This window comes from Telopea speciosissima, chromosome 2 (assembly GCF_018873765.1).
Source record: "Telopea speciosissima isolate NSW1024214 ecotype Mountain lineage chromosome 2, Tspe_v1, whole genome shotgun sequence".
Classification (NCBI taxonomy): domain Eukaryota; kingdom Viridiplantae; phylum Streptophyta; class Magnoliopsida; order Proteales; family Proteaceae; genus Telopea; species Telopea speciosissima.
The window spans coordinates 6,886,374-6,912,497 of NC_057917.1; the positions used below are offsets into that span (position 1 = coordinate 6,886,374).

At 37.9% G+C, this 26,124-nt stretch overlaps 2 protein-coding genes and 1 non-coding gene across 3 annotated transcripts in view; all 3 read right to left on the reverse strand.

The window, feature by feature from the left end:
- The window catches only part of LOC122652857 (ankyrin repeat-containing protein At5g02620-like), a 31,035-nt gene that overhangs the window by 3,055 nt on the left and 1,856 nt on the right, over nt 1-26,124 (reverse strand). The window contains exons 2-4 of the mRNA XM_043846736.1: nt 23,757-23,763; nt 1,287-1,678; nt 782-1,191 (exon numbers count right to left, since the gene is read on the reverse strand). Of these exons, the coding sequence (XP_043702671.1) occupies nt 782-1,191; nt 1,287-1,602 (726 nt within the window). The 5' untranslated portion in view covers nt 1,603-1,678; nt 23,757-23,763. The remainder of the gene's footprint in view (nt 1-781; nt 1,192-1,286; nt 1,679-23,756; nt 23,764-26,124) is intronic.
- LOC122652856 (ankyrin repeat-containing protein ITN1-like) lies at nt 14,410-20,470 on the reverse strand. The gene is made up of 4 exons (XM_043846735.1): nt 20,293-20,470; nt 19,693-20,184; nt 16,354-16,763; nt 14,410-15,338 (listed from the first exon to the last, which is right to left on the reverse strand). Exons 1-4 carry the CDS (start codon nt 20,312-20,314, stop codon nt 14,508-14,510), a joined length of 1,755 nt encoding a protein of 584 aa, XP_043702670.1. The 5' UTR covers nt 20,315-20,470; the 3' UTR covers nt 14,410-14,507.
- On the reverse strand, nt 22,179-22,250 carry TRNAG-UCC. Its single transcript has one exon. It is a non-coding gene; the product is annotated as a tRNA-Gly (tRNA).

The window sequence follows — 26,124 nt, forward strand, 5'->3', positions numbered from 1 at the left end:
AATATACTAAATTGGAGCAGAAAGTATTGTGTAACATAAACTTTTCATCAAAATGTCTATCATGTGAAGTAAAAGAATGTATTTGGTTTGTAAATTGATTGACTTTGGAATTCAATACACTTGATCAATCCTTGATATTCAGGAATTAAGGGACAGATGAACCATTTCGTTTTAGAGAAACACAGCAGGGAAGGAAAGAAAAAACAATCACTTGGTAGAGAGCTGATCCATGTATCAAGATTACAAGCCTTGAACATAAATGCTTCTATTTCTGAATAAACCAAACAATATAATCCCTAGGATGGAACAAATATTTCTGGAACAACAGATATCTACTCCATCAAAAGGCAGCATACCTATTTGTAGATAAATAGGAGAAGCCCCTAACAGTGATCCCCATACCCCACCCCCTTTTCTTTGGCATAATAGTAATCAAATGAAGACAGAATGCACTGAAGAACCATTGCGAAAGGATTAGACTCTAATGACCAAACCATAAAAGAGAACAGTATTGATCAAAGCAAAACTAACAGTAGAATTATATGGAAATGACACAGTGAGTGTTTTACAGATAGAGTAACTTTAACCTAATGTAATGCCTCAAGGGACAGGAGGCAAACCAGGCCTCCTTCCTTGTTCGTCCTAGGATTCATCACCACTGTCATAACCATCATCTTTTCCAAACTTTATTTTCTTTATTGATTCTTAAAGTATCTGCTACTAGCCAATCTCTCCTCCTATATAGAAAGAAAAGTAAGTCAAGGTAAACAAACAAATTCACCTGAGTCCGACACTTCCTGCATGCTATATGCAATGCTGTGTTGTCCTTGGTATCGACCATGTTAATCAAAGAAGGGTCTGAGTTGATAAGCTCCTCCACCAACTCAATTTTCTGTCCTTTCACAGCCATGTGGAGAGCTGTCTGCCCCTTCTTATCAGTCTGCGCAGCCATACCAGGTTCCTTGCTTAGAAGGGCCTTTACAACCTCCAAATGCCCATTCCTCGCTGCAGAATGCAGGGCAGTTTTCCCATTGCTTCTCGCTATGGCTGCCAAGCTGCTACCTTGTTCCAAGAGGAAATTTACAACCTCAGTGTGACCTTGTGTCGCAGCCGTATGCAAAGCTGTGGTATTCGAGAGATCAACTGTCAAAGATAGCTCTGGTAGAGCTTTCACCAGTACCTTCATCACCTCTGTTATGTGTCCAAACAGAAGTTAATAAATCCTGATAAGTAGAAAGAAAGAAAAGTAGAAGGAAAAAACAGAGAGAATTGAATGGAGACGGTACCTAGATCGCCTTGCTTGGCTGCAATGTGAAAGGCATCATAGCCATTCCTGGCTTTGATGCTTGCGGAATCAATATCACAGTACTTGATCATCTCTTCCACCACATCAACATAACCGTATTCAGCAGCCACGTAAAGGGCTGTTTCTCCCGATTGATTCTGTTTCAACAACAGTTCTTTTAGCTCTTCCTCTGTGGTCCCGGTGAGGATTTCCATGACCACGGGTAGGTTTCGAGCTCTTGCCGCCGAATGCAGGGGAGTATCGTCTCGTTTCCCAGTCAATTGTTTCGTCATCTTCTTCCCTTGGGGCGACTGCATCGGACTAATTGCAGAAGAAATACTTACTTTCTGCTAATTCAGACTTCTAAAAAAGAAAAAGACGAGAATATCTTCTCCACGAAAAACCCACCCAGATCAGCACCCACTCCTTCCTTGTATCCAATATATCATTTCAGTAACCACCCAGAAGGCAAAATTGGGAAAATTTCAGGAACTGAACATTTGTTAACGAGGGGTTCGATTCATTAAGATAAATTGGCATCTTGGAAATATAGAACAGAAAAGAACAACTCGGATATTGACCTGGGATTATGAAGAACAGGGTTTCTCGGTATCATCCTCGCCTACTGACTCCGCAGAATCATATGAAACTCATGACTGATCAACAGATTCTACAGAATCAAGCGGGAATATAGAAGGTTAGCAGAGAACTACCCAGAAAGTAGGAAATCCGACTTTAGAGGAAAAACAGCGAAATGGAACAGAGTACAAAAACGAACCATAAGAAACTCATGATTAGATCAACAGGTTCTACAGAATCAAGCGGGAACTTAGAGGTTAGCGGAAAACAACCAAGAAAATAAGAAATCCGACTTTAGAAGAAAGAGCAGCAAAATGGAACACAGGTTAGAGAGAAAGAAACACAACTAGAAAAGGAAATATGAATACGATTTTTTAAATTACGCAAAAAATAATTTGTAACTTTATAAAGAAACCATTGGAGGATTGGGGCATTGAAGTGAGACAAGTTGATAAAAGATGAAGGCTGGAGAGGTAATAAAAACCAAACCAAAAGACTGGCGGTTGACTGACGGAACATGGATCAGCTGGTCAGTGGCCAAGTGCTGTGTCACTATCCAGTATCCACCGACCCTCTGCGTGTGGATCTTTCTAATTTCTTTCTTTGGAAAAGGTTCTCTCTGAGCCGTCAGGGAAGGGTACACTCACACGGTTCAAAGTATCGGAATCGTACGAGTGGATCGGTTGGTTCACATTGGAATCGGACATGAAATTCGATTCCGGCCGATTCTATTCCCAATTCTGTTTTTTAAAACCTTGGATACACTAGTACTCTCTCTCTCTCTCTCTCTCTCATCAGATGAATTAACTTTGTTAGAGAAAAGGTTCTCTGAGCATGGATGTATCTGCAACCAAGGATACGATACCAATGTTGATGCATATCCATCGTATCATGTTGTATCGGGTCTATACAGGGATCTTTATCCTCTCAGGTTCTTTGCCCAGTACAATTCATCTGTTTCCTCTCATAGGGAGGCAGAAATGATCATCTTATCCCCTACCCAAACACATCGTCCGGGTGGGCTCCACCCCTTTCTTATTAGAGGCATTAGGAAACTCTACCAGGTAGAGAAAACCTAAGAGGATAATTTTCTGTCAATACTGGATCAAATTATTGGTTTTTTCACCCAAAAAAAAAAAATGGATGTTTGATATCATATTGCTGACCGTATCAGTATAGGCCATGACTGATACTAATAGATCCCAATACCTATATTCATGTTAATGAGCAGCAACAGAGGATACATTAACACCTCTCTGTCACTATCCTTTTGATTCCTCATATAAAATGACTTTGCTGCCCTCTTGCATATGAAATCGTTGTATTACACCTGTATGCTGCTTTTTCAGGGAACATTCTTCCAAAACTCCCTGGGCAAAAGTCTCTCTATGCTATCAGGAGCAGGGTTTTAAAAATAAACCGTTAATTCAGCCAGAATTACTCCCAAGAACCCTAGAATCAGTCATTTGATCTGAAAACTCATCGATTCAAGATTATATTATTGTGAATGTTTCGAATAGCAAAAATGGGGATCAATCCTAACCAATTCCGATTCCTATCCGATTCACTGAATTTTGAAACCATGTGAGGAATCAGAAACACCTTCTCTATCTCTCTCTTTTCCTCCATGAATTGATTTCACTAGGGATGTAAATGGATCGGATTCGGCTCAGATAGTGCTATATCCGCATCCGCATCCAATTAGCTTTCGGACGGATTCGGATAGTGCTAAACAAATACGGACACGGATACAAATCGGATATTTTATCAATTTACATGCAAATATAACTTTTCGGATAGCTATAGCCTATCCATATCCATATCCGTGTAGCTTTCGGATGGATTCGGATAGTGCTAAATAGATACGGAAATAGATTTCGGCTATTCATTTACATCCCTAGATTTCATTGCCTTTCTATGTATGAAATCATTCCATGCACTTCATTAGTGTGCTCTTCTATGTCGCTTACTTATAAAATGCTTTTTAAAAATGATTTTATAATGAATCTACAGAAGAAAAAAATTTGTCTTCAGCATCTCCTCAGTTGTAAAAAGAATTAAAAAAAAATTTGGAGCTGACGAAAAAGAATGTCTCCACTCATCTCCACTCATTTCTTCATTTATAAATTGATTTCACCCAAAAAAATAAAATTATTAAATAGATTATCAAATAGAATGTCCATGTGACTTACATTTATTTTTCTTACTAAAAATACCCTTATCCTTTTAAAAAAAAAATTGTCATCAAATAGGATCATGATCGATTCTAGGGAGCCCAACGCCCAAAGTGTTGCTAGGGGGCATCCAACAGTTGAGCTATACCGCACACATCTCAATGCATGCTTAGAAATGTGTGCGACACAACCCAATGGCTAGTAGCACCCTGGACATGCTGGGCTCCCTAGAGACGAACTAAATTCCATCAAATGCCATTAGATCTTATATGCTTCATGTTGTCATATGAACATCAACAGTTGAGGACAGTTGAGGTTAGTTAAGAGTTTAATAACACTTATGCCGCCCCCCCCCCCCCCTATGTTGAGTTCTGAAATGTCTTTCATTATTACAATTTTAATTATTGTTGCATAAGGTCTTAATCTCAACCTCGAAAATGGTCCAAACTCCAAACCAGGAATCAGACATATCAACCTTAATTCTGGATTATAATTAATTAAAAATTCAAAAGGTTTGGAACTTTGGAATTTGGATATGAAAATATTTTTGTCCCCCTTATTGACGGAATAAAATACTCAATTTATGATCTTCTAGTTCAAAATAAATTCTGAATTATAGTTTAAAAAAAGTTTAAGAGAATCCCACCACTATGCTGCCATAAATATAATGACCTCTGCAAATCCCAGTATGAGTGTGAACCGCCTTTTTCACAATCGAGAATGGTCCCACGAGTGAAAAGATTCTCTCTTTTCATTGGTGAAGGAAAATTCGATCCTTATAGGTTTTTTATAGGACCGAGTTTTCCTTCACCCATGACAAAGGGAGAATACCTTCATCGAGGGCCTCGATAATTTGAGGCATTATCGCTTCATATGTTATGGCATTGGGTTTCTCTATAACGTGACAAGGAGTGTTGGGTTGTGTGTCTGAGCATTGCGGGCCTCAGATGGTGCGCTACAAATGATGTCACATTACAAATGACCCAAATCTTACGTTATTAAAGAAATAATAATGACCCTAGATGAGTGTATCCTTATATGAAATTCACGGTGGAGGAAAACTTTTACCGACTTTATAACGAAGTTAATAAAGACTGCCCATCCAATCAAAACTGAAAAAAAGAAAAAATAATAATAATAAAATAGACCACCCACTTCATTATAAAAGCCAACTACTCCAACCTAATCTGGCTCCCTTACCTCCGGCCATGTTCTTGTTGTATCTTTACTTAGTAGGAGAAACTGTATTGAAAAAGGAAAAAACTTTCCCACGTTACTAGAGTGCAATTTTCCTTTCATATATATATATATATATATATATTTTTCTCTACTCTAAATTTTTTGGCATCATTCTTTTCAAGATAGTTATTAGTGTGGTATGCAGATTCCTTCCCATATTGGCATTGAAAACCTCTCCCATTCAAAAAACTTCTACAAAGAAGTGGATGCATTTCCTACACAAGGATTTAGGCGAAAAATAATCTAGACCAATAAATAAAGAGTTCTTTAAACGATTACCAAGTTTTGCAATGTGTAAAGGTGATGGGGAATATTGATCGTATGAAATTAGTCATATGTTAAATTTCAAACTAAGATCTAATCATAAACCTTCCCCCATTTATTTTTACACTAGAATTTCTAGATTTTTTTTTTTATTTTTTATGAGACTTTGGGGGTTCTATTAATAAATCTTAGTTCTTAACAATTTGCAATGGGGTAGATATTATTAGACTATAAAATTTTCTCTTGATTAAGACATTGAGAACCTAAACTGTATTTTCGTAATACGAATCCCTATTCTTTCCTCCTTTTCCTAGGAATGCTACCACTAATTAACAAGTAGGAGTATAAACTCTAAAAACCATCCTTTATGATAGTGCTAGCATTTCTCTATCTCTCTTCACCCCATTTTCATAGTGTTAGCGTCTTTCTCTCCACTCCTTTTTTATAGTGCTAGTATATCTTTATATTCATGGTGCATCTTGTTCTAACTAAAGTGGTGAACTACAAAGATGAAACATTATTTTTTATTGTTTTTTTTTTTTTTATCTTATTCTTAAAAGTTCTTTAAGTTAGAGTAAAAAAATAATTTAAAATTAACTAATTATTAGGTCATTCTTCAGAGTTGTGCAACCAATCGCTAGCGGGGTTGGTGGCTTGCAAGTTGAGTGCATTCCCCTAAGGAGGTCAAGTGGTACCTCCTCACTCTATTGGTAGGATATTGGCCAATTGTGCCAATAGTTGTCTTCATAAAAGTTATTCGGGCGTTCAAGTAGGAGTGTCAAATTTCAGTTCAAACCGGTCAGACTGATTGGAATCAATTGGTTCAACCCAAACTGAAATGTATCCTTAACGATCCTCTGCGCTTTTATGAAACTAGAAAAGTTAATCAAACTGGGAAAAAAAAACCCCAATTTTCTCAATCATTTTTTAATATATATGCATGATAAACCAAACTGAACCGGATCGAACCTGGTATCAAAACAAATAAAAACCTGATAAAAGGAAAATGAAAAATCGAAATCAAACTGAATTGAAAATGGAACCAACTAAAACCGAGTCTCTTCTTATCGAGTTGGCTTTCATTTGGACCAGTCCAACCTGAAAACTGGTTCAACCCCCCCCCCCCACCAAAATAGAAACGAATGGATCGATGGATAAAATGTTCAACATAAAGGGAAAATAACGCTACATGGTCAAGTAGTCTGCATGGCTCCTACGCCTAGACATAAAAGCGCACAAAAATACCGTACTAGCTCTTAAAAATGGAAATCCCACCCAGGATACTGCTTGTGCGAACTCACATTGTCCAGATTGCACGTGTAGGCTCTACTGGCCTAGACAACGACCTGTTGCCAACCTAAACTTCGTTCCGACCAAGGTTTTATCGATATTGATTTGGATCAGTCCATAACAATCTGGATTTGACAAGTTTACCTCTGTTTTCTTCAAAAAATTGATTTTTTTTACATTTTTAACCTGTGTCCGTATCGATCCATCGATACTGGATCGATTAGGAATCGATATTGATCTCCATTGATACCGATACTAATCAGTTGATACAACCGATCCAATACTGATTCCTCAAACCATGGTTCCGAGTTCTTCCGAGTTTCGACCGCCACCACATGAAGCCTAGGGAAGAAAATAGTGAATACCACTTTTTTTCTAGGGGCCTGAGAAGTGACAACAATTCCACGTAACGTCCAAATGGACGGCTCCGAAGATTTTGTGAAAATGGTGAGTCTAAATTGTTGCATTATTTTAAAGCACTACACCGTGCAAACGTACGGCGAAGATTCTCGAGCATGTTGTAGTCAGTCCCATGAACGGCACAGATTAAAATAACACATTTCTCTGCATCAAAAGATTCTCGAGCAATGTTTATTGTCAGTCCTATGAATGGCATAGATTAAAATACACATTTTCACATTCCTTAAAAAAAAACTTTTTTTTTTTTTGGTAACGGCATTCCTTTAGAAATTAATGGACAAGAAAGATTTAAATTTTGGATTTGATGCCGAATCGGTCCATGCGGATTCTAATCCAGATTGGAATCAACTTCCAAAATCTTAGAACATGGCTCCTAGCCTTGGATTTTTTTATTTTTAGGTAAACTACACTTCACCACTAGTTTTCAAACGAAATTTAGATCACTCCCTTATTCTTGAAAAAACTCAAAAAACTCAAAACTAGAAAACTATTGTCTATTTTATAAGCTTGTTTTCTAGTTGTTGAACACATCCTCACCTCATTACATTACATTGTGTTAATAGAGACTATCCATCCAATCAAAACTAGAAAAAGAGAAAAAAAATAATAAAATAGACAATCCACTTCACTGAAGAGGCCAACTAATCCAACCAAATCTGGCTCCGTCACTTCCGACCATGTTGTTGTTGTATCTTTACATAGTATGAGAAACTGTATTAAAAAAGGAAAAAACTTTCCCACGTTGCTAGAATGCAATTTTCCTTTCATGTAGGTTTTTTTTTTTTTTTTCTCTACTCTAAATTTTTGGGCATCATGTGCATGATACCCTTTTCAAGATAGCTATTAGTGTGGTATGCAAATTCCTTCCCATACTGGCATAGAAAATCTTTCCCATTAAGAAAACTTCTACAAAGAAGTGAATGCATTTCCTACACAAGAAATTAGGCGAAAAATAATCTAGAACAATAATTATAGAGTTCTTTAAACGATTACCAAGTTTTGCAATATGTAAAGGTGATAGGGGAATTTTGACCATATGAAATTAGTCATATGTTAAATTTCAAACTAAGATCTAATCATAAACCTTCCCCCATTTATTTTTACACTAGAATTTCAAGATTTTTTTTTTGAGACTTTGGGGTTCTATTAACAAAATCTTAGTTCTTAACAATTTGCAATGGGGTAGATCGTAGATATTATTAGACTATAAAATTTTCTCTTGATTAAGACATTGAGAACCTAAAATGAATTTTCAATACGAATTCCTATTCCTTCCTCCTTTTCCTAGGAATGCTACCACTAATTAACAAGTAGGAGTATAAACTCTAAAAACCATTGCTTTATCATAGTGCTAGCATCTCTCTAGCTCACTTCACCACATTTCATAGTGTTAGCATCTCTCTCTCTCTCTCTCTCTCTCTCTCTCTCTCTCTCTCCACCCCTTTTTATAGTGCTAATATAAATTTATATTCATGGTGAATTTTGTTGTAACTAAAGTGGTGAACTGTGAAGATGTAACATTATTTTTTATTATTTTTTTCTTATTCTTAAAAGTTCTGTAAGGTGGAGTGAAAAATAATTTAAAATTAACTCATTATTAGGTCATTCTCAAGAGTTGTGCAAACAATCGCTAGTTGGGTTGGTGGCTTGCAAGTTGAGCGCATGCCCCTAAGGAGGTCAAGTGGTAGAACCCTTGACCTCCTCACTCTATTGGCAGGATATCGACCAATTGTGTCAATAGTTGTCTTCATAAAATTTATTCGCGTGTACAAGTAAGAGTGTCAAATTTCAGTTCAGAGTGTCAAATTTCAGTTCAAACCGGTCAGATCGATTGGAATCAATTGGTTCAGCCCAAACAGAAATAAATCCTTATCAGTCCTCTGCGATTTTATGAAACTAGAAAAAGTGAATCAAAACTAGGGGAAAAAACCCCAATTTTCTCATTTAAAAAAAAATTATATATATATATATAGATAGATGCATGGTAAACCAAACCGAACTAGATCGAACCTAGTATCAAAACAAATAAAAACCTGATAAAAGGAAAATAAAAAATCGAAATCAAACTGAATTGAAAATGGAACCAACTAAAACCGAGTCTCTTCTTATCGAGCTGGTTTTGATTTGGACCAGTCCAACTTGAGTTCAACCCCCACCAAAACTGAAACGAATGGACCGATGGATAGAATGTTCAACATAAAGGGAAAATAACGCTACATGGTCAAGTGGCCTGCGTGGCTCCAACGCCTAGACGTAAAAGCGCACAAAAATACCGTACTACTAATTAGAAAAATGGAAATCCCACCTAGGACAATGCTTGTGCGTGTTCACATTGGCCAAATTGCACGTATAGGCTCTAGAGGACTAGGCAACGATCTCTTGCCAACCCAAACTTCCTTTCGACTAGGGTTTTAATAGGTATCGGCCGATACTGATCTAGATCGGTCCATAATGGTTTGGATTTGACAAGTTTACTCCTGTTTTCTTAAAAAATTGAATTTTTTTTATATTTTTAACCAGCGTCCATACCGATTCTTCGATACAAGATCAATTAAGAATCGATATTGATCTCTATCGATATCAATACGAATCAGCTGATACAAACCGATCCGATACTGATTCCTCAAATCATGGCTCCGAGTGCTTCCGACCGCCACCACATGAAGCCTGGGGAAGAGAATAGTGAATATCACTTTATTTCTAGGGGCTGTGAAGTGAGAACATTTTCTACTAAAAAAAAATGTGAGAATATTTTGAAGGAATTTTTTTTTTTGGTAGAAGAATATTTTAAAGCATTACATCATGCAAACGAACGGCGAAAGATTCTCGAGCATGTTGTTGTCAGTCCCATGAACGGCACAGATTAAAATAACACATTTCTCTGCGTCAAAAGATTCTCGAGCAATGTTTATTGTCAGTACCGCGAACGGCATAGATTAAAATATACATTTTCACATTCCTCCAAAAATTAATAGACAACAAAGATTTAAATTTTGGAATTGGAGTCCAATCCGTCCATGTGGATTCTGTTCCGGATTGGAATCAGCTTCCAAAATCTTAGAACATGGTTCCCAACCTTGGATTGAATTGGTCGATTTTGATCGGATGGGATTGATATCAGATAAAAAGGTCAAAAATGATTCTTTTCATAAAAAGGGGCTAATGTGTCATAATTGGCTCGGTTCTAAGAGATACCAATCTGATTCTAATACCGAGATTACTAACCATGTCTTAGAATTTTGAGCCTATTCCCAAACTGAATTGTAAGGATTGGAGTCAGCTACGGTTTTGGAATAACTGAGTCTATTTCGACATAAATTGTATAAAAATGAATTTTTCCTTCACCCATGGTACGGGAAGAATCTCTTAATCCATGGGTTCTAGTAATTGGATTGGACTTCCGAAATAGTTCACCTACTTCACGCGTTAATAATGTGAGTAGTACATAATTGGTTATTGATTGAAACATTGTTTTCCATGCCAAATAAAAAACGACCGCGTTTTCACTAATGGTGAAGAGATTTTCTGTCCTTATTACGATTGGATTGTAGTATTGTACTATTAAGGCATGGTCTGATTTTCTATAATGGAAGGGGGAAGAAAATTATGACCCATAGGTGAAGACAATCTTTATGTAAACCAAAAAAAGGAAATGTAGATGCGGCTAATTCCAATTTACCTCCTACACTCTCTATCCTTCCACTCATTCTCTCTCATGGTTTGAAGTATTTGTATCGGATCGCCCGATAGGACTGCATGGTTTTGAAGGTGACTGATATCGATAGCTGGTCACAGACAAGGTGTAAAATAGTTAAAAAAAAACCCTTGTTTTTTTAAGGAAGATCAAGGGTAGACTTGTTCGATACAACCAATCTTTGTTGATACCATATCGATACTCGATCTGATACCATGCACTAAAACTTTGTTCTCTCTACTCCAGTCTATTCCCACTATTGTAAGTAGCGTGCTACCATCTCACATTGCAGTGCATTGGAAGCGCATGCTACACCAGTGGTGTGGTGATCCACTCTCCCTTCCAAAGGGGGGGGGGTTTAAAAGATCTGGATCGGATTGGATCGGCTGATTCAGATTGGAATCGACTAAGAACGATTCCAATTCCGACCGATTTAGATTGATCAATCTGTATTGAATTTTTAGTGTTAGGGTATATTTTTGTATATTCCGAATGATTCCTGACTGATCCAGATCCTAATTCTATTCTTTTAAACCCTGGAGGACATTGTTTCAATGTGGTCTGCGGATACTTCAACAACTTTCTCCTTATGTCAACCACATTTTAGTTTTGGAGAAAAGACTCGCATGCTATGCAAATTAATTCCCATGCTCTCTCACAAAAGGTGAGAGTCCCACATGTTTATTTATTTTATTTATGGAAAAAGCAATTCTATTTGGGAGTATGGCCTATGCAGCACTCCCATGAGTTTATCTCTTTCCTCTCCAAATAAAAAGACACCTGTACCCCCTTGTTTTGAGAAGGGGAGAGAGAGACACACATGGGAGTGCTGGTGTAGGCCACCCTCCCGAACACAACACTACTTCTTTATTATAAGTATAGGAAAAAGCTGGATATATTAGCAGTATAACGTAAGCTAGTACCCTATGTGTCCATCTCTCTCTCTTCCTCCCTTTGAGGGGTAAGAGAGTCATTTCAAAGGTGGGAAGAGAGAGATACGCATAGAGAACTAGCTTACGGTATACCACTAGCATACCCATCTCTCTTCCTAAAAATATATATAAATTAAAAGTGTGAATCCTCTACCCACGTGGAGTGCCACCTCACATGAGGGAGGGCCAATGAAATATAATCTCCACCCACATGATAGGGTGGGAAACTCTCTCCCTTCATTTTATCAGTCTATTCCATTCACTACCCAACAATTCCTTATGGTGGAGAATTTTGACCTTTCAATCACCAATTGGAATCTTGCTTTCCTGAGTAGGTAAAACACGGTATTATATGGACCCTACAAGCAATTAGTGGATATGAATTAAAGTTAACAAAACCAAAGTCTGAAAGAGATAATAGCCAAAGTAGATTCAATGTCGGCCATTGGCCAGCTCCAAATGTATTTTTTATTGGAAGTGTAATCACACAAATCATACACCAATCTCAAAAGATTAATTGATTTTTAGGATCGTGGAATGGCGGATATACACAACACATATCCGATATGAGATTAAATTCACATACCCCTTCTTTTTTTAATGAAAGTGTAATCATACAAACCACACACTAATCCCAAAAGATTAACCAACTTTTAGCACCAAAGAATGGTGAATATACACAACACACATCACACTCACACGTCCGATGTGAGACTAATTTGGATTCCATTAAATCAAAGAATTAATTATCATGAATGCTTATAAGAACAGAGGCACCAACTTTTACTAACATCAGTATTTTTCTCTGACTGCATCAATCAAATCCAAACTCAAAGCAATGTAATGGATCTGATTTCTAATTTTTTTTTTCTCCTATTTTTTGTGATTCTCCCAAATTTTAATTAATTAATTAGTGGATCCTTTTAGGCAGTCACTATGCCTAGTGAAGTATAATGTTTCACTATTTGTTATTTGGCAGTATTTTGTTTGTCCATATGAGGGTGGACCCTACATGTATTTCAATGGCCAAATTTTAATTCAAAATTAACAAGCAAAGTTGCTCAAACTCTGATTCAAAAATTTAATAATATTACCAAAATACCATCACATGGAGATGAATATAAAACGAAAAAAAGACATATTTTTTAACTTTAGCTACTTCCTCTACTCTGTTTAAGCTGCAATTGTACCAATAACTAATGGGATGTTTTTCCTGATCCTCTATCTCATATATTACCATGTGACAAATAGCGAAACTTTATACTTCACTAGCCAAAGTGACAAGGAAGAAAACCCTTGATTTTAATTCATTTTTTACAGCATGGCTTGACCGGTCAAAACTGGAACGGGGAACGGTTCTTTTTCCGCTCATGCCCAATCTGGTTTTAAGAATTATATGGCTGCACTGGCTATAGAACTAGGACCCTTCGCCATCTTTTAGGCCCAAAGACTTCAGCTTTACTAGAACAACAGCAACTCCACTTGAAATCTCCTAGGCATTTGTCTTCCTTCAACAAATGCCTTGTATCGGTATCAGATCGCCCATACCGGGTAATCCGTACTACTTTTACACCCTGCCAATTCTGATCGGTGCCAATATCGTATTGATGACAGAGTATGGACAAGAGGTAAAAAGATAAAAAAAAACCTATTTTTAAAAGAGGATCAAGGACAAATTTGTCCGATACAGCCAATCCTTACCGATACCGATTTGATATCGTATCGATTTCCGAGTTGACCAGTACCCGTTTTACCTTGTTTGCTGGAGTCATACTCTGCTCCTAATTTTACCTATAACTTTTTAATTTACATTTGAAAATCCCAAACCAAACCATAGGACCGAAATCGAGAACAGAAAAGTACTAAACTGACACAGAACAGATCAAAAGACTGGCCTATAAATAAAAGTTATGAAAAACCCTTGATGAACCCAAATTCGAGGACCAAGCAGTTCAAGTTTCCCTTTAGATATCTGTCAAAGGGGTTTCCAGCTCAATTCCCTGAGGCACCGTTCAAGTTAGGAGTCTCCAAGATCTTGTAAAATCCAGTTCCATGATCTTAACCATTCAAACCGTTTTCTGTTACATTTGCCCATTTTGTTTTACATAAGGATTTTACAATTTCCCCTTTATATCCAATTTAGTCATTGTTTCCGAACAAACCTCTATCTATGACTCTTATCATATGCTTTTAAACAGTTTTTTTTTTTAATCCCTGATCCCCATAATGGTTCCAAGTAACAGTATCGTATTAGCATATCGGTATCACTAGAGACAAATAACAACACAGGTTAGTTGTATCGGCCAAGAAGTGCTCCATTTTCTAACTAAAACCGATACCAGCCCAATGTATCATATTGGTATCGGCCAAGACCGATACAAACACTGATATTGATACACATAACCTTGATCCCCATCAATTGAGTTCAGTGATAAGAAGTATTCTGTCACCAGATTTTATATATACAAAGTGCCAAAAACCCTACAAGATATATCTTTTCCTTTTGGGGGAGGAGGTGATTTGGTTTGAAACTTTGGGGAGAAGAGTGGGTTGGGGGGGGGGGGGGGTTTCAGGCATTACACATGAACAATCATAAAACAGTACCATTGATGTCCAATCCGAGGACCCATCTATAGGGCATAAATTGGATTGACCTCTGAATCAGATAACTCAGAGTGATACCAAGAGTTTGACCCACTCCTCCTTGAATATTTCTCCTTCTTTCTGATAGATCGGGTTCGCTTGGATTTCACTACATAGTATGTCATGGTGCCAAGAACTCCTGCCATTATGACCCCACCAATGACGGTAACCAGAATTGCTGCCCACTCAGAATGTCGGCCAACCACTATATACGAGGACGCAATAAACGCCACTGATGTACACACTGATGCCAACCACATCAACTTGTTAATCACCTCCACAACCCGCCTCTCTGATTTTGTCTCCCCTCTAACCAGCGTGATCTGTACCACGACGACTGCCAAAGACGTAAAGAGTGCAACTGCGTTAAATAGGAAGAAGATCTTGAATGAAGCAGTGCTCACCATCACTGCCATCCCACTATCATAATCTCCACCAGGTACAGTGAAGATAGCTGCAAAAGCCACTGTTGCAAAGAGCACCGCCACCACAGTAACAGAATTGGTGGCATTGTTGATTCCTTCTCTATGCAGCTTCCTGAGCTCCTTGGCAATCCCATGGACATTCTTGTTGGTTTTTCTAGTCTGTTCCAGCTGGGTATGGACGTCTTTCTTAATCTCCGTCACAGTCTTCCTCAGCTCATCCCTTGGCTGGTTTAGCTCATTTGCTCTCACAGCACCAAAGCGGGCCAAATATTCCTTTATTTCAGCAGATTCTTCAGAAGGAGGGAGTCCTTCAGCGATGTCAAAGGCTGTCTTGTGCTCTCGGTTTAGGGCGTTGACATTCGTGTCAGGAAGATTCAAAAGCTCATTTACTATCTGCAAGAAATGAGAGAAACTTTACTTTCTTTTCATTTCAAAATCCTAACTTCTCTTCCAAAACACATCATAACCAATCAAAAGAAAAACTTACTGATCCTCCTGGAATATATAGAGGGAGCTTATTCCCATTTACTACACAGAAAATCAATTATCCCCCCAAATCTCAAAGGAACTGTTCAAAAGGGTCATTGCTTGAAGCAACGGTAAATGATTCAGCTGCCAAGGCAAATTCCTGGGTTCGAGTCTTGAGAGCGGCCACTTTGTGAAAGAAATGCCAAAGGTTAGGGCCATCTCGAAACTCACCCCTCCCAGGAACCTGTGGGATCAGCACTAGGTAATGGATTTTTTAATGGTCCATCTCAAAGCAACGGTTCAAACTGGACTACAGACCAAAAAAAAAAAAACATATTTTCAGAAAGACCAGAATTATCCTTTTCTGATGAAAAGAAAAACCAGGATATCAAGATTTGGGAAGAGAGCATGTAAACTTTTTCCCAGGTTTTCTGAAGTTTGAACAGCATTTCAGCTAAAAGTGAACAATTACAACCATGAAAAAGGAACCTACTATTACTTCTAGTTGGAGGAGTTATAAATTTGTTGAGATGTTTTCTAAGATGAACTTTTTCCAAATTCTGAGCATGTGCTAACTATGTTGTGATAGTAAGTTGTATTTAGATGTCAATAATTCAAAGGTATTTACTGATTTTCTACAAGGTCCATAAGGGGAGGGCTAATGCATTTTTAATCAGTCTATAATAAGAATTGCCCCTTCATTGCAACAGAGATATTTCAAAGTTCCTTTTAGAAATTACTAACGTTCAGCAAATCGCACAAATAAATAAACTTATCCCACACACAGCATGTTAATCACACTAGCCCAATTAGAACACCAGCTCGCAGAAAGAGCATTAATTCACAAACTCAGATAGTTTAGTATATAGAAATAGTAAACCACTTAAAATTATGTTCACATGCATCAAGAGATCACAATAAAGAACAATGTGCACAATACCTCTGCTCGTTTTTTTCTGGTGGCCACGTGTAATGCTGTGTTACCAAACTTGTCAGGGAGCATCACTATAGCAGCATCTGCTTCAAGAAGCAGTTTCACCACCTCACAGCTTACCCCTTTTACAGCCATGTGCAAAGCTGTTTGTCCTTTCTTGTCAGTCCTCCGTGCTAACTGTGGATCCTTGTCCAGTAATACTTTTACAATTTCAACATGCCCTTGTCGAGCAGCAAAATGTAAAGCATTTTTCCCATTGGAACGAGAAATCTCAAGCAGGCTAGAATCTTTCAAAAGCAATTCATTAACTACTGCCGTGTGTCCTCTATGTGCAGCAGATATGAGAGGGGTAGAATTTGAGGGGCCAAGTGTCTTGCTTAGTCCTGGGTCATGTTCTAATAGCACCTGGACAACAGCTGTATAATAATAGTCATTTTAAATGTCTGTGAAAATAGCAAGGATCATCTTTAACATTTTAAAGCAGAAAAACCAGAGCAGGAAAATTTCAAATCGATGAATATAGGCCCACCCAGCAATTACCTAATTACAAATCAATTCAACCAACTACTCAAGTACAGCAATTTCCATAATGGGGAAAGTCTGGAAATTGCATAAGAAACATCAGCAAACACAATCCAATCTGGTGGAGACTTTCACACAAGATATATGTATATTGTATATAAAGAAGTTTCCAAACGAATGGATCACATCAAGTATCTCAACAACGAATCAAATAAACTTGTCAGGTTCTGAACCACTACAGCAGCAGTACAAATTGCATAACAAATATAATCAAATTTGACCATGAATCCAAACTTACCCAGATTTGATATCTTAACAACTCAACCAACAACCTAATGCCACAAAAAAACTCATTTAAGATGGAAAATGTAACCAGATTTTCTAACTCAACAGACCCTGAAGGAAAAGGGTGTGAAGCCTCTAACAACCAAGTGAAAATTATATATCTGGAGTAACTAGATGTTCAAATACAAAGTCATGTTAAATGCAGATCTCCTAAGATGCTCTCCCACAATTCCAAGAATTGTAGGCTTGAATGAAGATATAAACCACAAATAAACTACCAGCAACAAAAGAAGATCAGAAGCAAATATTGTATCTAAACAGAGAAAATGTTGTAATGCCTGCCATAAAAGTTGCGATAAGGAAATGGTGGTAAACAATTGTTGTTGAGTTTCTCTTTCTCCCTCCCCCCCCCCCCCCCAACCCAGTTTTTTTTTGCTGGAACATGTATTCCCTTGTAAATTACAACAAGAATATATCTTTCCCAACTTTATAAAAACATATATACTCACACCAGTAGACAGGGTTTAATCAATGCGATTTTTTCTATTTACTATTCAGAAATTTTCCATGTGATACATAGGGGATGATATTTCATAGAGAATTAAAGTGGGATGGATGAAGTAGAGAGGCACGTCCGGAGTGCTGTGTAACCGACGTATCCCTTTAAAGCTTAAAGGAAAGTTCTATAGAACTGTTATACGACCGGCTATGATGTATGGGGCTGAATGTTGGGCAGTTAAGAAGTGTCATATTGAGAAGCAATGTGTAGCAAAGATGAGGATGTTAAGATGGATGTGCAGAAATACTAGGAAGGATAAAGTAAGGAATGAGTGGATTAAAACTGACTTGGGAGTTGCCCCAATCAATGACAAGCTCCGCAAGAGTCATTTGAGGTGGTGTGCTCATGTTCAACGGAGACCTAGGGACGCCCCAATAAGCAGGAGTGATATGATCCTGATTGAAGGAGCTAAAAGAGCGAGGTGTAGACCTAAAATGACCATAGGAGAAGTTGTGAAGAAGGATATGCATAGGCTAGGTCTTGCATCAAGTATGACCTCGGATAGAGCCTATTGGAGGGCAAGGATCCATGTAGCAAACCCCATTTAGTTGAGATTCTCCTGAATTGCTGGGTTGTGCCTCTTCCCTCTTACTTTCATCTTTCCTTTTTCTTTTTAGTTGCAATTTTTCATTTATCATTTTCCATTTTACAATTCTCAGCTCATTTCCAACCCCTCTTTTCTCCATCTCCTCATTACCCCTTTTTTCTTCATAGTCTTCCTTTTTCTTGTTTGTTTTGGATCCATGTAGCCGACCCCATTAAGTTGAGATAAAGCTGTGTTTGTTGTTGTAAACAGGCTCTTCCCACTTTAAATCTCAAGCAACCGGCATTAAAATATATAGTTTACAGAAGACAGACAATAATATTCTTTGCCTAGTTAGTCAAAAAATTTCTTTTCTTTTTTGATTCTTTATTAATTTCTTATCTTTGTTCTTTCTTTTTCTTTTCTTTTTCCATCACCCAGCTGTAGATATCCATTCAAAGAAAGCTGTCTCTTCAAAAGGAATCCAATAATCTGGAGTAAGTGGTCAAACACCATACTTCTAGAACTTGGTATTCAGGAGCAACTCCCTCCTCTCATTCCCACTCCAACCCACTTTTCCATCCACCCTTTGGTTCTTGTTACCTCCATAAAATCATCCTTTAAGCTGTCACCTCACCTCCACTATTGTAAACTGCTGCTTTTTGCGTATGTTTTAGTAGAATCGCGTAATGAAGTCAAGATACTGGCCTAAAACAGTGGGTATATATTATTTTTAATTCAAGTGAAAAATATTATATCAGAAATGAATGAATACATGCTTTATGGAGTAACTAATCTCCCAAAGAGACTTCTTATGCGAATGCAGTGAACTGCACAGTTAGATTTAGGCCAAAGTGTAGGAGACTAGGAGGAATCAAATTCTATAAGATTTTACATCCAGCAAAACTGATTGATTCGCACTCTAAATTATCCAGTATTAAAATCAATAGTTGCCAAAATATTGTTAGCCATGATCAAACTAATGATGATAATCGTTTAGAGTAAGGGGAGGCAGACCTAATCATTTAAACATGTACAGAAATGGAAATTTCTATGAATAGTAGTCTCTACAACATGCATACTTTGAGTTCAAGCAGGTTCAATAAACCACCTTAAAGAAATAGTTTTCAACATTAAGTCTGCAACTTCAAAGAAAAACTTTTCCATTTACTTAAACGATAGAGACAAAAGGACAGGAATGGATAAAATTACCTCATAATAGAAAACAAAAGAATAAATTGACAATTTAGATATCTTCATAAGTGCATATACAAAACCGATGAAACCTAAATACGTTTTCTATTTTCTCAGAGTAAACTCCATCTTCCTTGAGCAGATTTAGAACTAGCATAGTCGAATTTAAGGTTGAAAATTCATTATCAAAAAGGGGAAAGATGGGGCTTTTTCCTTCTGTAAAGGACTGAAAATAAGAAGCAGCAGAGATACTGATTATTACCTTGGTATCCTTGAATAGCAGCTATATGTAATGGATCGAAGCCAGAGCGATTCTTCCTAGAAATGCACTCCTTGGTCGAATACTTGAGAAGCTCCTTCACCACATCGAGATGTCCCTTTTCGGCAGCCGTAAACAACGCAGTTTCTTCGAGCTCGTTGATCTCATTCACGACCGCCGACCGAATCTCGGCCACCTCAGCATCAAAATCGGACCCGCTCATCGTACCGACCATCTGGGCATCGATGTCAGCGAGAATCTGCTTCACAGCCATTAGATCACCTCGCTGCGCCGCCAAATGAAGTTCCGTGTCATTATGCCGACCGGTCACCTGTTTTACGTACTTCTTCTTCCCTGCCTGATCCATCCTCTTACCGGAATTCGATAGAACCAGGGCCGGCGCCGAAGAAGCCGCCGTCGGCAACGGAGAAGGCGAAGGCAGAGGCTCGGCTGAAGGGCTCGGGCTCATACCCTTCTCCAAATCTCTCTCCCCACCTTCAAAACCACAAAGACAAACAGCGCAGAAACGTAAAGTTTGTAAAGATTCAACAAAAGTAAAATTAACAAATACGTTATTAAACGGAAGACGATCTGTGCAGGTACCTTCTTCGATTTCCAAACCCATGTTTGCTCTTCAACCAAACCCTAGAATTTCATCTCAACTAGAAAACATGAGCTGCTATTTCTAGGGTTTTGAAGGAGGGAAAGAGACAGGATAAGGAAAGAGAAAGGTTAGCAAAGGAACCAGCAGCGAAGGAACCAGCAGCTGCCGATGACGGAAAAAATTGTTGGATTTCGTTTTCGGGGAAAGTTTTCTCTATTGTTTGCTTTTTTTCTGTTCTTCTTTTCCCCCACTTTCTCTCGTTAACGACAAAACGCCGCCGAGCCCACCAATTTGAGGGTCCGACCGCGTTTAAGGCCTTCGTATTCCGGTTCGGCTTCTTCTTTTTTGTTGCCTGTTCTATTAATTTTCCATGCTTTGTGATTGGTTATGGTAAAACATTCTTGCGTAGTCCGTGTAAGGATTCTTTCACATCATCATTAAACAGATTCGTAGCAAAACCTCTTTTTCACCCGAATTTTTTTTTTTTTGGTTTTTTAAATAAAATCTTCACCAAAATCAATACACGAGAAATCCTCTTTCATTTGTTTATTATACTAGGAGGGATTTTCACGATGCCAATGTAACGTGAGGGATCTAGATCCTCTATTATCGAGTTGTCCGGTAGGATCGTGCTGGCCAATGGCTGTGCTGAGCATGATATCATCGTGATTTTAAAAAGATGGTATTAGATTGGGTTAATTTATAGAGATCTGTATAATCGTGTCTAATATCAATACTTGTTTGATCTTGATGCAATGGTTCTAAATGGGGGTAAATTTGTTTAAAAATGATTTTTTAAAATCAAAATTAAGGATAAAACCGTAAAACCATTTGATTTGATCCAATACAATAAATCAATATTAATATTGATCAAGATTAACACTAATCCCAATACCATTTTCTAAAAACATGTGTATCATTCATGTGGGACCCACATAGGTCATGATAGGAGAGTATAAATGAGTCCAGGGAATGTTCACGTAAGTGAGCATACGTGAACAACTCATAACTGTTCAGATGGAATCTATTATGTGGGAATATTTCATCTGAACTGTTGTGAGTTGTTCGCTTACACCCACGTACGGAACACTCACCCCCTCATTATAAATGTAGTCCCCACATTGTTTAATATCCCCACATCTTATTATAAATGCCCTAGATTTATATTTATTGGACCGGCCAATTTTACCGATACATGATCTATATAAGGTCGATTTATAAAAAACTATAGAGTGTGAAATACATCGAATCTACACCTAGGCATTTTTTGGTTTTTTTTTTTCCCATTATTTTTGTAGGGAAAAATAACCCTTCATGATCATATGCAATTTGCACAGACACAACACCCCTTGAAATGATCGCCCTATCCGTTACAAAATGAAAAATCCCTCTTGATTGATATCCTTGCTTGTGCTCCCATTGGCTCTCATGCTGATGTAGGTCATGCAACTAAGCAATGACCCCTTACGTATTATTATATTAGTTCCATTGGTTCCAACTATGATTTGATTATTTGAGCATGTGCGAAGAGTCAAAGGATTGAAGAGGAATGTCCTTCCATCTCATTGACTAGATTCTTCGGACCTTGAATTCGTTGTTATATTCAATTCCAATATTACCACTATTTATTATGTAAGAAGGGTATAAAAGAATCTCTACAAGGGAGTGTAGCTCAAAAGAATTCAAAACATTATCTTTTTTATGGTAATTTGGCACATCATTCCTCTCGGATTAGTGTTATTTTTGTTTTGTTAAACTCTTGTATTAGTGTTGATTCATTAAAACTTTTGAGACTTTAAAAGCTCTTGTAGATAATGGACTTAGACTGCCTGAGTGAGGGTCGCAGGGAAGAAGAAAGAACAAAATGAAACAAATTAAAAAGAATTGCGTCTGCCGGGAGTTGAACCCGGGTCTATTGCTTGGAAGGCAATTATCCTAACCGTTGGACTACAAACGCTGACGATTTTATAAGATTTTTTATCCATATTTGTATTAAATAAAAATTTCAATGTTTAAAATTTAGTCCGCGAATCTAACAAATAGCAATAGGATCAGTAACAGTGTTTGGTTGTAACCCAATTGGTGCCCGACCTTTATCAGTAACTGATCATTTATAGGTTGAGTATAGCCCGTTTAAGGCCATTCAGCCGGAGTATATAAATTTTATAGCCTAATCGTAGATTGGTTAGCCAATTAACCCATTTGATCTAATGGTGTCAATTGGTTTGATTCTGGGCTATCGGTCCAGTTTCTTAACGGTTTTAGTCCTAAGAGTAAGTACCTGATCAAACCAATAAGTTAACTAGTTCCAAACTTGAAATCCAGGACCATTAAGTAATGGGTGATCTGGTTCCGGTTCCCAATTGATTCCAAGTAGTTCAAAATTGAAGATGAAATTCCCCAACACATACTACATATATTTTCAATAATATTATAATAAGACTGATACATCTAAGATTCACTGAACTAGTCAGCGGCTGCCACGTGTCACAAAGCGACCCTCTCTAGAACCAAGGAGAACCAACCGGGGGTCCCACCCGGACGCGGCCTGCACCCAGGCGTGGTATCGTGGAAGCAGATGTGATGTACACGGACACCGAAGCCGCTCATCTATGACCCAATCATGTCACTACAGACTTATGCCACCACCAGGACTCTGGACTACCGCTTAGAGGTCACGTCACCCAGACGGATTCAAGCACCAATGACGTTATCACCACACGCGAGTATCTATCCGCCAAGGATCTTGATACCACCAGGACACTCCCTCCCGCGGGGAGATGACCAATCAGGATAGAGCCCTACCACCCAGGGCCTCTATCCACTCAACGGTACACTCGCCATCAAACTGGGACTCTCCATATTATCATACTCCAGTATAAAAGGAAAGGTACACCACCCTCATAAGGGACATCTAAACTCATATTGAATAATCACTATTCATCTGTTTGCTCAGGAGATCTAACTTTGGCATCGGCGAGCCCTAGGCCGGAACCACACTGGTTCTCTCTGTTGACCCCTTGGTCCACTTGCAAGTGACGACACTTGCAGGACCGCTCGACGATTTCTTGACGCCACAAAAACTAATATCCATCACATGAGATATGCAACCCACCATCAAAAAATTTTATTTTATTTTTTTCTAAGTCACAAAACTAGTCCATATTACCTCTTGTTTTATTTATATTCAATTAATATGTAGGAACATCACCACCCTCATAAACTAAAAATTATTTTAAGGTATGTTCTTAAGTTAGTATTCGCAAATGGAACTTATACTAACAGTCAAATCTTCAGTAAAATTGAAAGATTAAAAAGAATAAAAGGCTTGACCTTAATTATCATAACCTTAAGTCTTAAGAATTAAATAATATATAAGATTAGGATATGGATTTGTACTAATTCCTAATTGGTCTATCAGTTTTAGAACCATAGGGAAACCAATAACTTGATCGATAGACCCAGAATGAGAACAATAAGGGGAAATTGCCTAGATCTACTCACAAAAATAGTAGGTATAAATTTTGTTTTCCCAGCACAAGTTACAATGCTGAAAAGATTTACCAAATCCCCATATAAGTAAAAATTACTACATGAATAACCTAAAATACCCCCAACTTCCTTCTCTCTCCTCCCTTCTTCCTTCTTCTCTTTCTTTTCTTCCTCCTCCGATGAAAAACATCTTCGCACTCCCTCCTCTTCCTCCCTGCAACATTGCCTTGCCTTCCTCCTTGTAAATCTGCCCGGAACCACCACCACTGCAACTGCCAGCCACCCCTCCCTCCCCTGCAAACCCGCCCCAGCATGCATCCATTTCTTAATAAACCATTCAATAAAAGAGAAAAAAAAAATCAGACAACTAGGAATAGAATAATTTAAGAAACCACAATCAATCTCTCTATCTACAGATTTAATTTCCTTCTTTGAAAGAAGGTGCCTTTATTGAAATCATGGTTTTCATTTGTAAAATTTTAAAGTCAACCGACCTTTTTAAGAGTATGTTTCCGAAGCCGAAGGATTTCTGTATTTTGAGTTCAAAATTTAGATCTTTGAAACTGACGGATCGCAGTGTTGTGATTAAGTTGTCGAAAATGATGGATTTCACAATCACAGTTTCAAAGCCATCATTCAAATCATTGGTAAGAGATAGCCCCCATTACAGATAAAGAGAAAGACCTATGAACACTAAGCATCAAAATTTCATTATTATGGGTGAAATGAATTGGAGACACGATTCATTTAAAGAGTGGTGGGGTTATAGGGGAGGGAGGGGGTGGGTGGCAATGGTGGTGCAGGGCAGATTTGTAGGGAGGAAGGTGGGGCGGTGTTGCAGGGAGGGGAAGGAGGAAGTACAGAGGTGTTCCTTCATCCGAGGAGGAAGAAAAGCAAGAGAAGAATGAAGGAGAGAGAAGTAAGTTGGGGTATTTTAGGTTATTCATAGAGCTATTTTTACTAATATGGAGATTTGGTAAATCTTTTCAAAATTGTAATTTGTGAGGGTAAAACATAATTCATACCTATTATTTTTGTAATTGTTTTTACCATTTAGTAGATCTAGGAAATTCTCCCATAACTTAATCGATAGGTCCAGAACTTAACCAATAAGCTGGTTTTGATCCGGTTCTCAGTACTAGTCCAAAATTGATATCCTTAGTTTTATCACCTAATTATAATTTGATTAGCTTGAATATGGTGAGCCTGATTAGAGACTGGTAATTGACTGACCAAATAGTAACGTGTCCATGCCCTAGTCAATGAGGCCCAATTATCAATTCTCCCCAATTGGTTTGGGCCGATCCGATACGAAAAACCTATAAGAACCTGTAATATGGTGATTCCAAGGCCGATCTAGACCTATTCCAATCCGATCTGAATCGGAATCGACTAAGACCGATCCAAAAGCCGATTCTGGGTTTTTAAACCTGGTTTCAACGTAGGTGTAGACAGCTTGGCGTAGTCAATTCCGTGGGCCCCCCAGGGTTCTCGCATTTAATTGATCTAAGTAAAAGAAGGTTAAAGCAATTAAACCGGGACATGTTGGACCCGGGTCAGCTATTAGAAATAGAAACCCTTGTATTGTACCCTTCCCATGAAAATTAAATTTTCCGAGTTAATGTTGGTAGGGGTTGGGTGGATCCATGGATGTTATTAGTTGTAGATTAACGTATGGAGTTTCTGTTTTTTATCTAACATCACTTAACTCTAAAAGTGGAATCTGGATTGATTGGTTGCATTTCCATTTCTATTTCTGAATCTGAAAATGACAACTTTCTTTTCTGCCAACCGTAATATAAGACCGCTCTTCCAATTTAGTCAGGATTACTGTATACTTTCAATTTATTTTCTCGTGTTCTTCCAGTTTAGGAAAAGCTTTTGAATCACTTACTCAAAAAGGTTCAACTTGTGGGCACGGCTCAAAAAGGGTGGTATTGCCGTGTTGCCATGAGAGTTTGGGATGATCACAATTTAGATTTGCTTCGTCGTGTCTTACACGATTTAAAAACATTAGGTGGGAAGAGCTCCTCGAGTATATGGAAAGGGAGAAAGTTGAGTATTTTGCTAGTTTTCCTGTAGCTAACAGCTCAATCAATGGGGGTTGGAATGGGAGGGGTAGGGGAGACATTTCCATTGCAGAGAAGAGAAAGGTGGAACAGTTTGCTCATATTAAAAAAAAAAAGAAAAGAAAAGAAAAGAGAATTGATGTGAAAATATAACAGAGGGACATGAAGTCTAATATCATATTAGATTGTTCAACCTAAAACCTTTGACCACTAGCTAAGTGGAAAGAGCTCTTCAAGTATATGATGATACCAAGTATCAGAACAAATTGA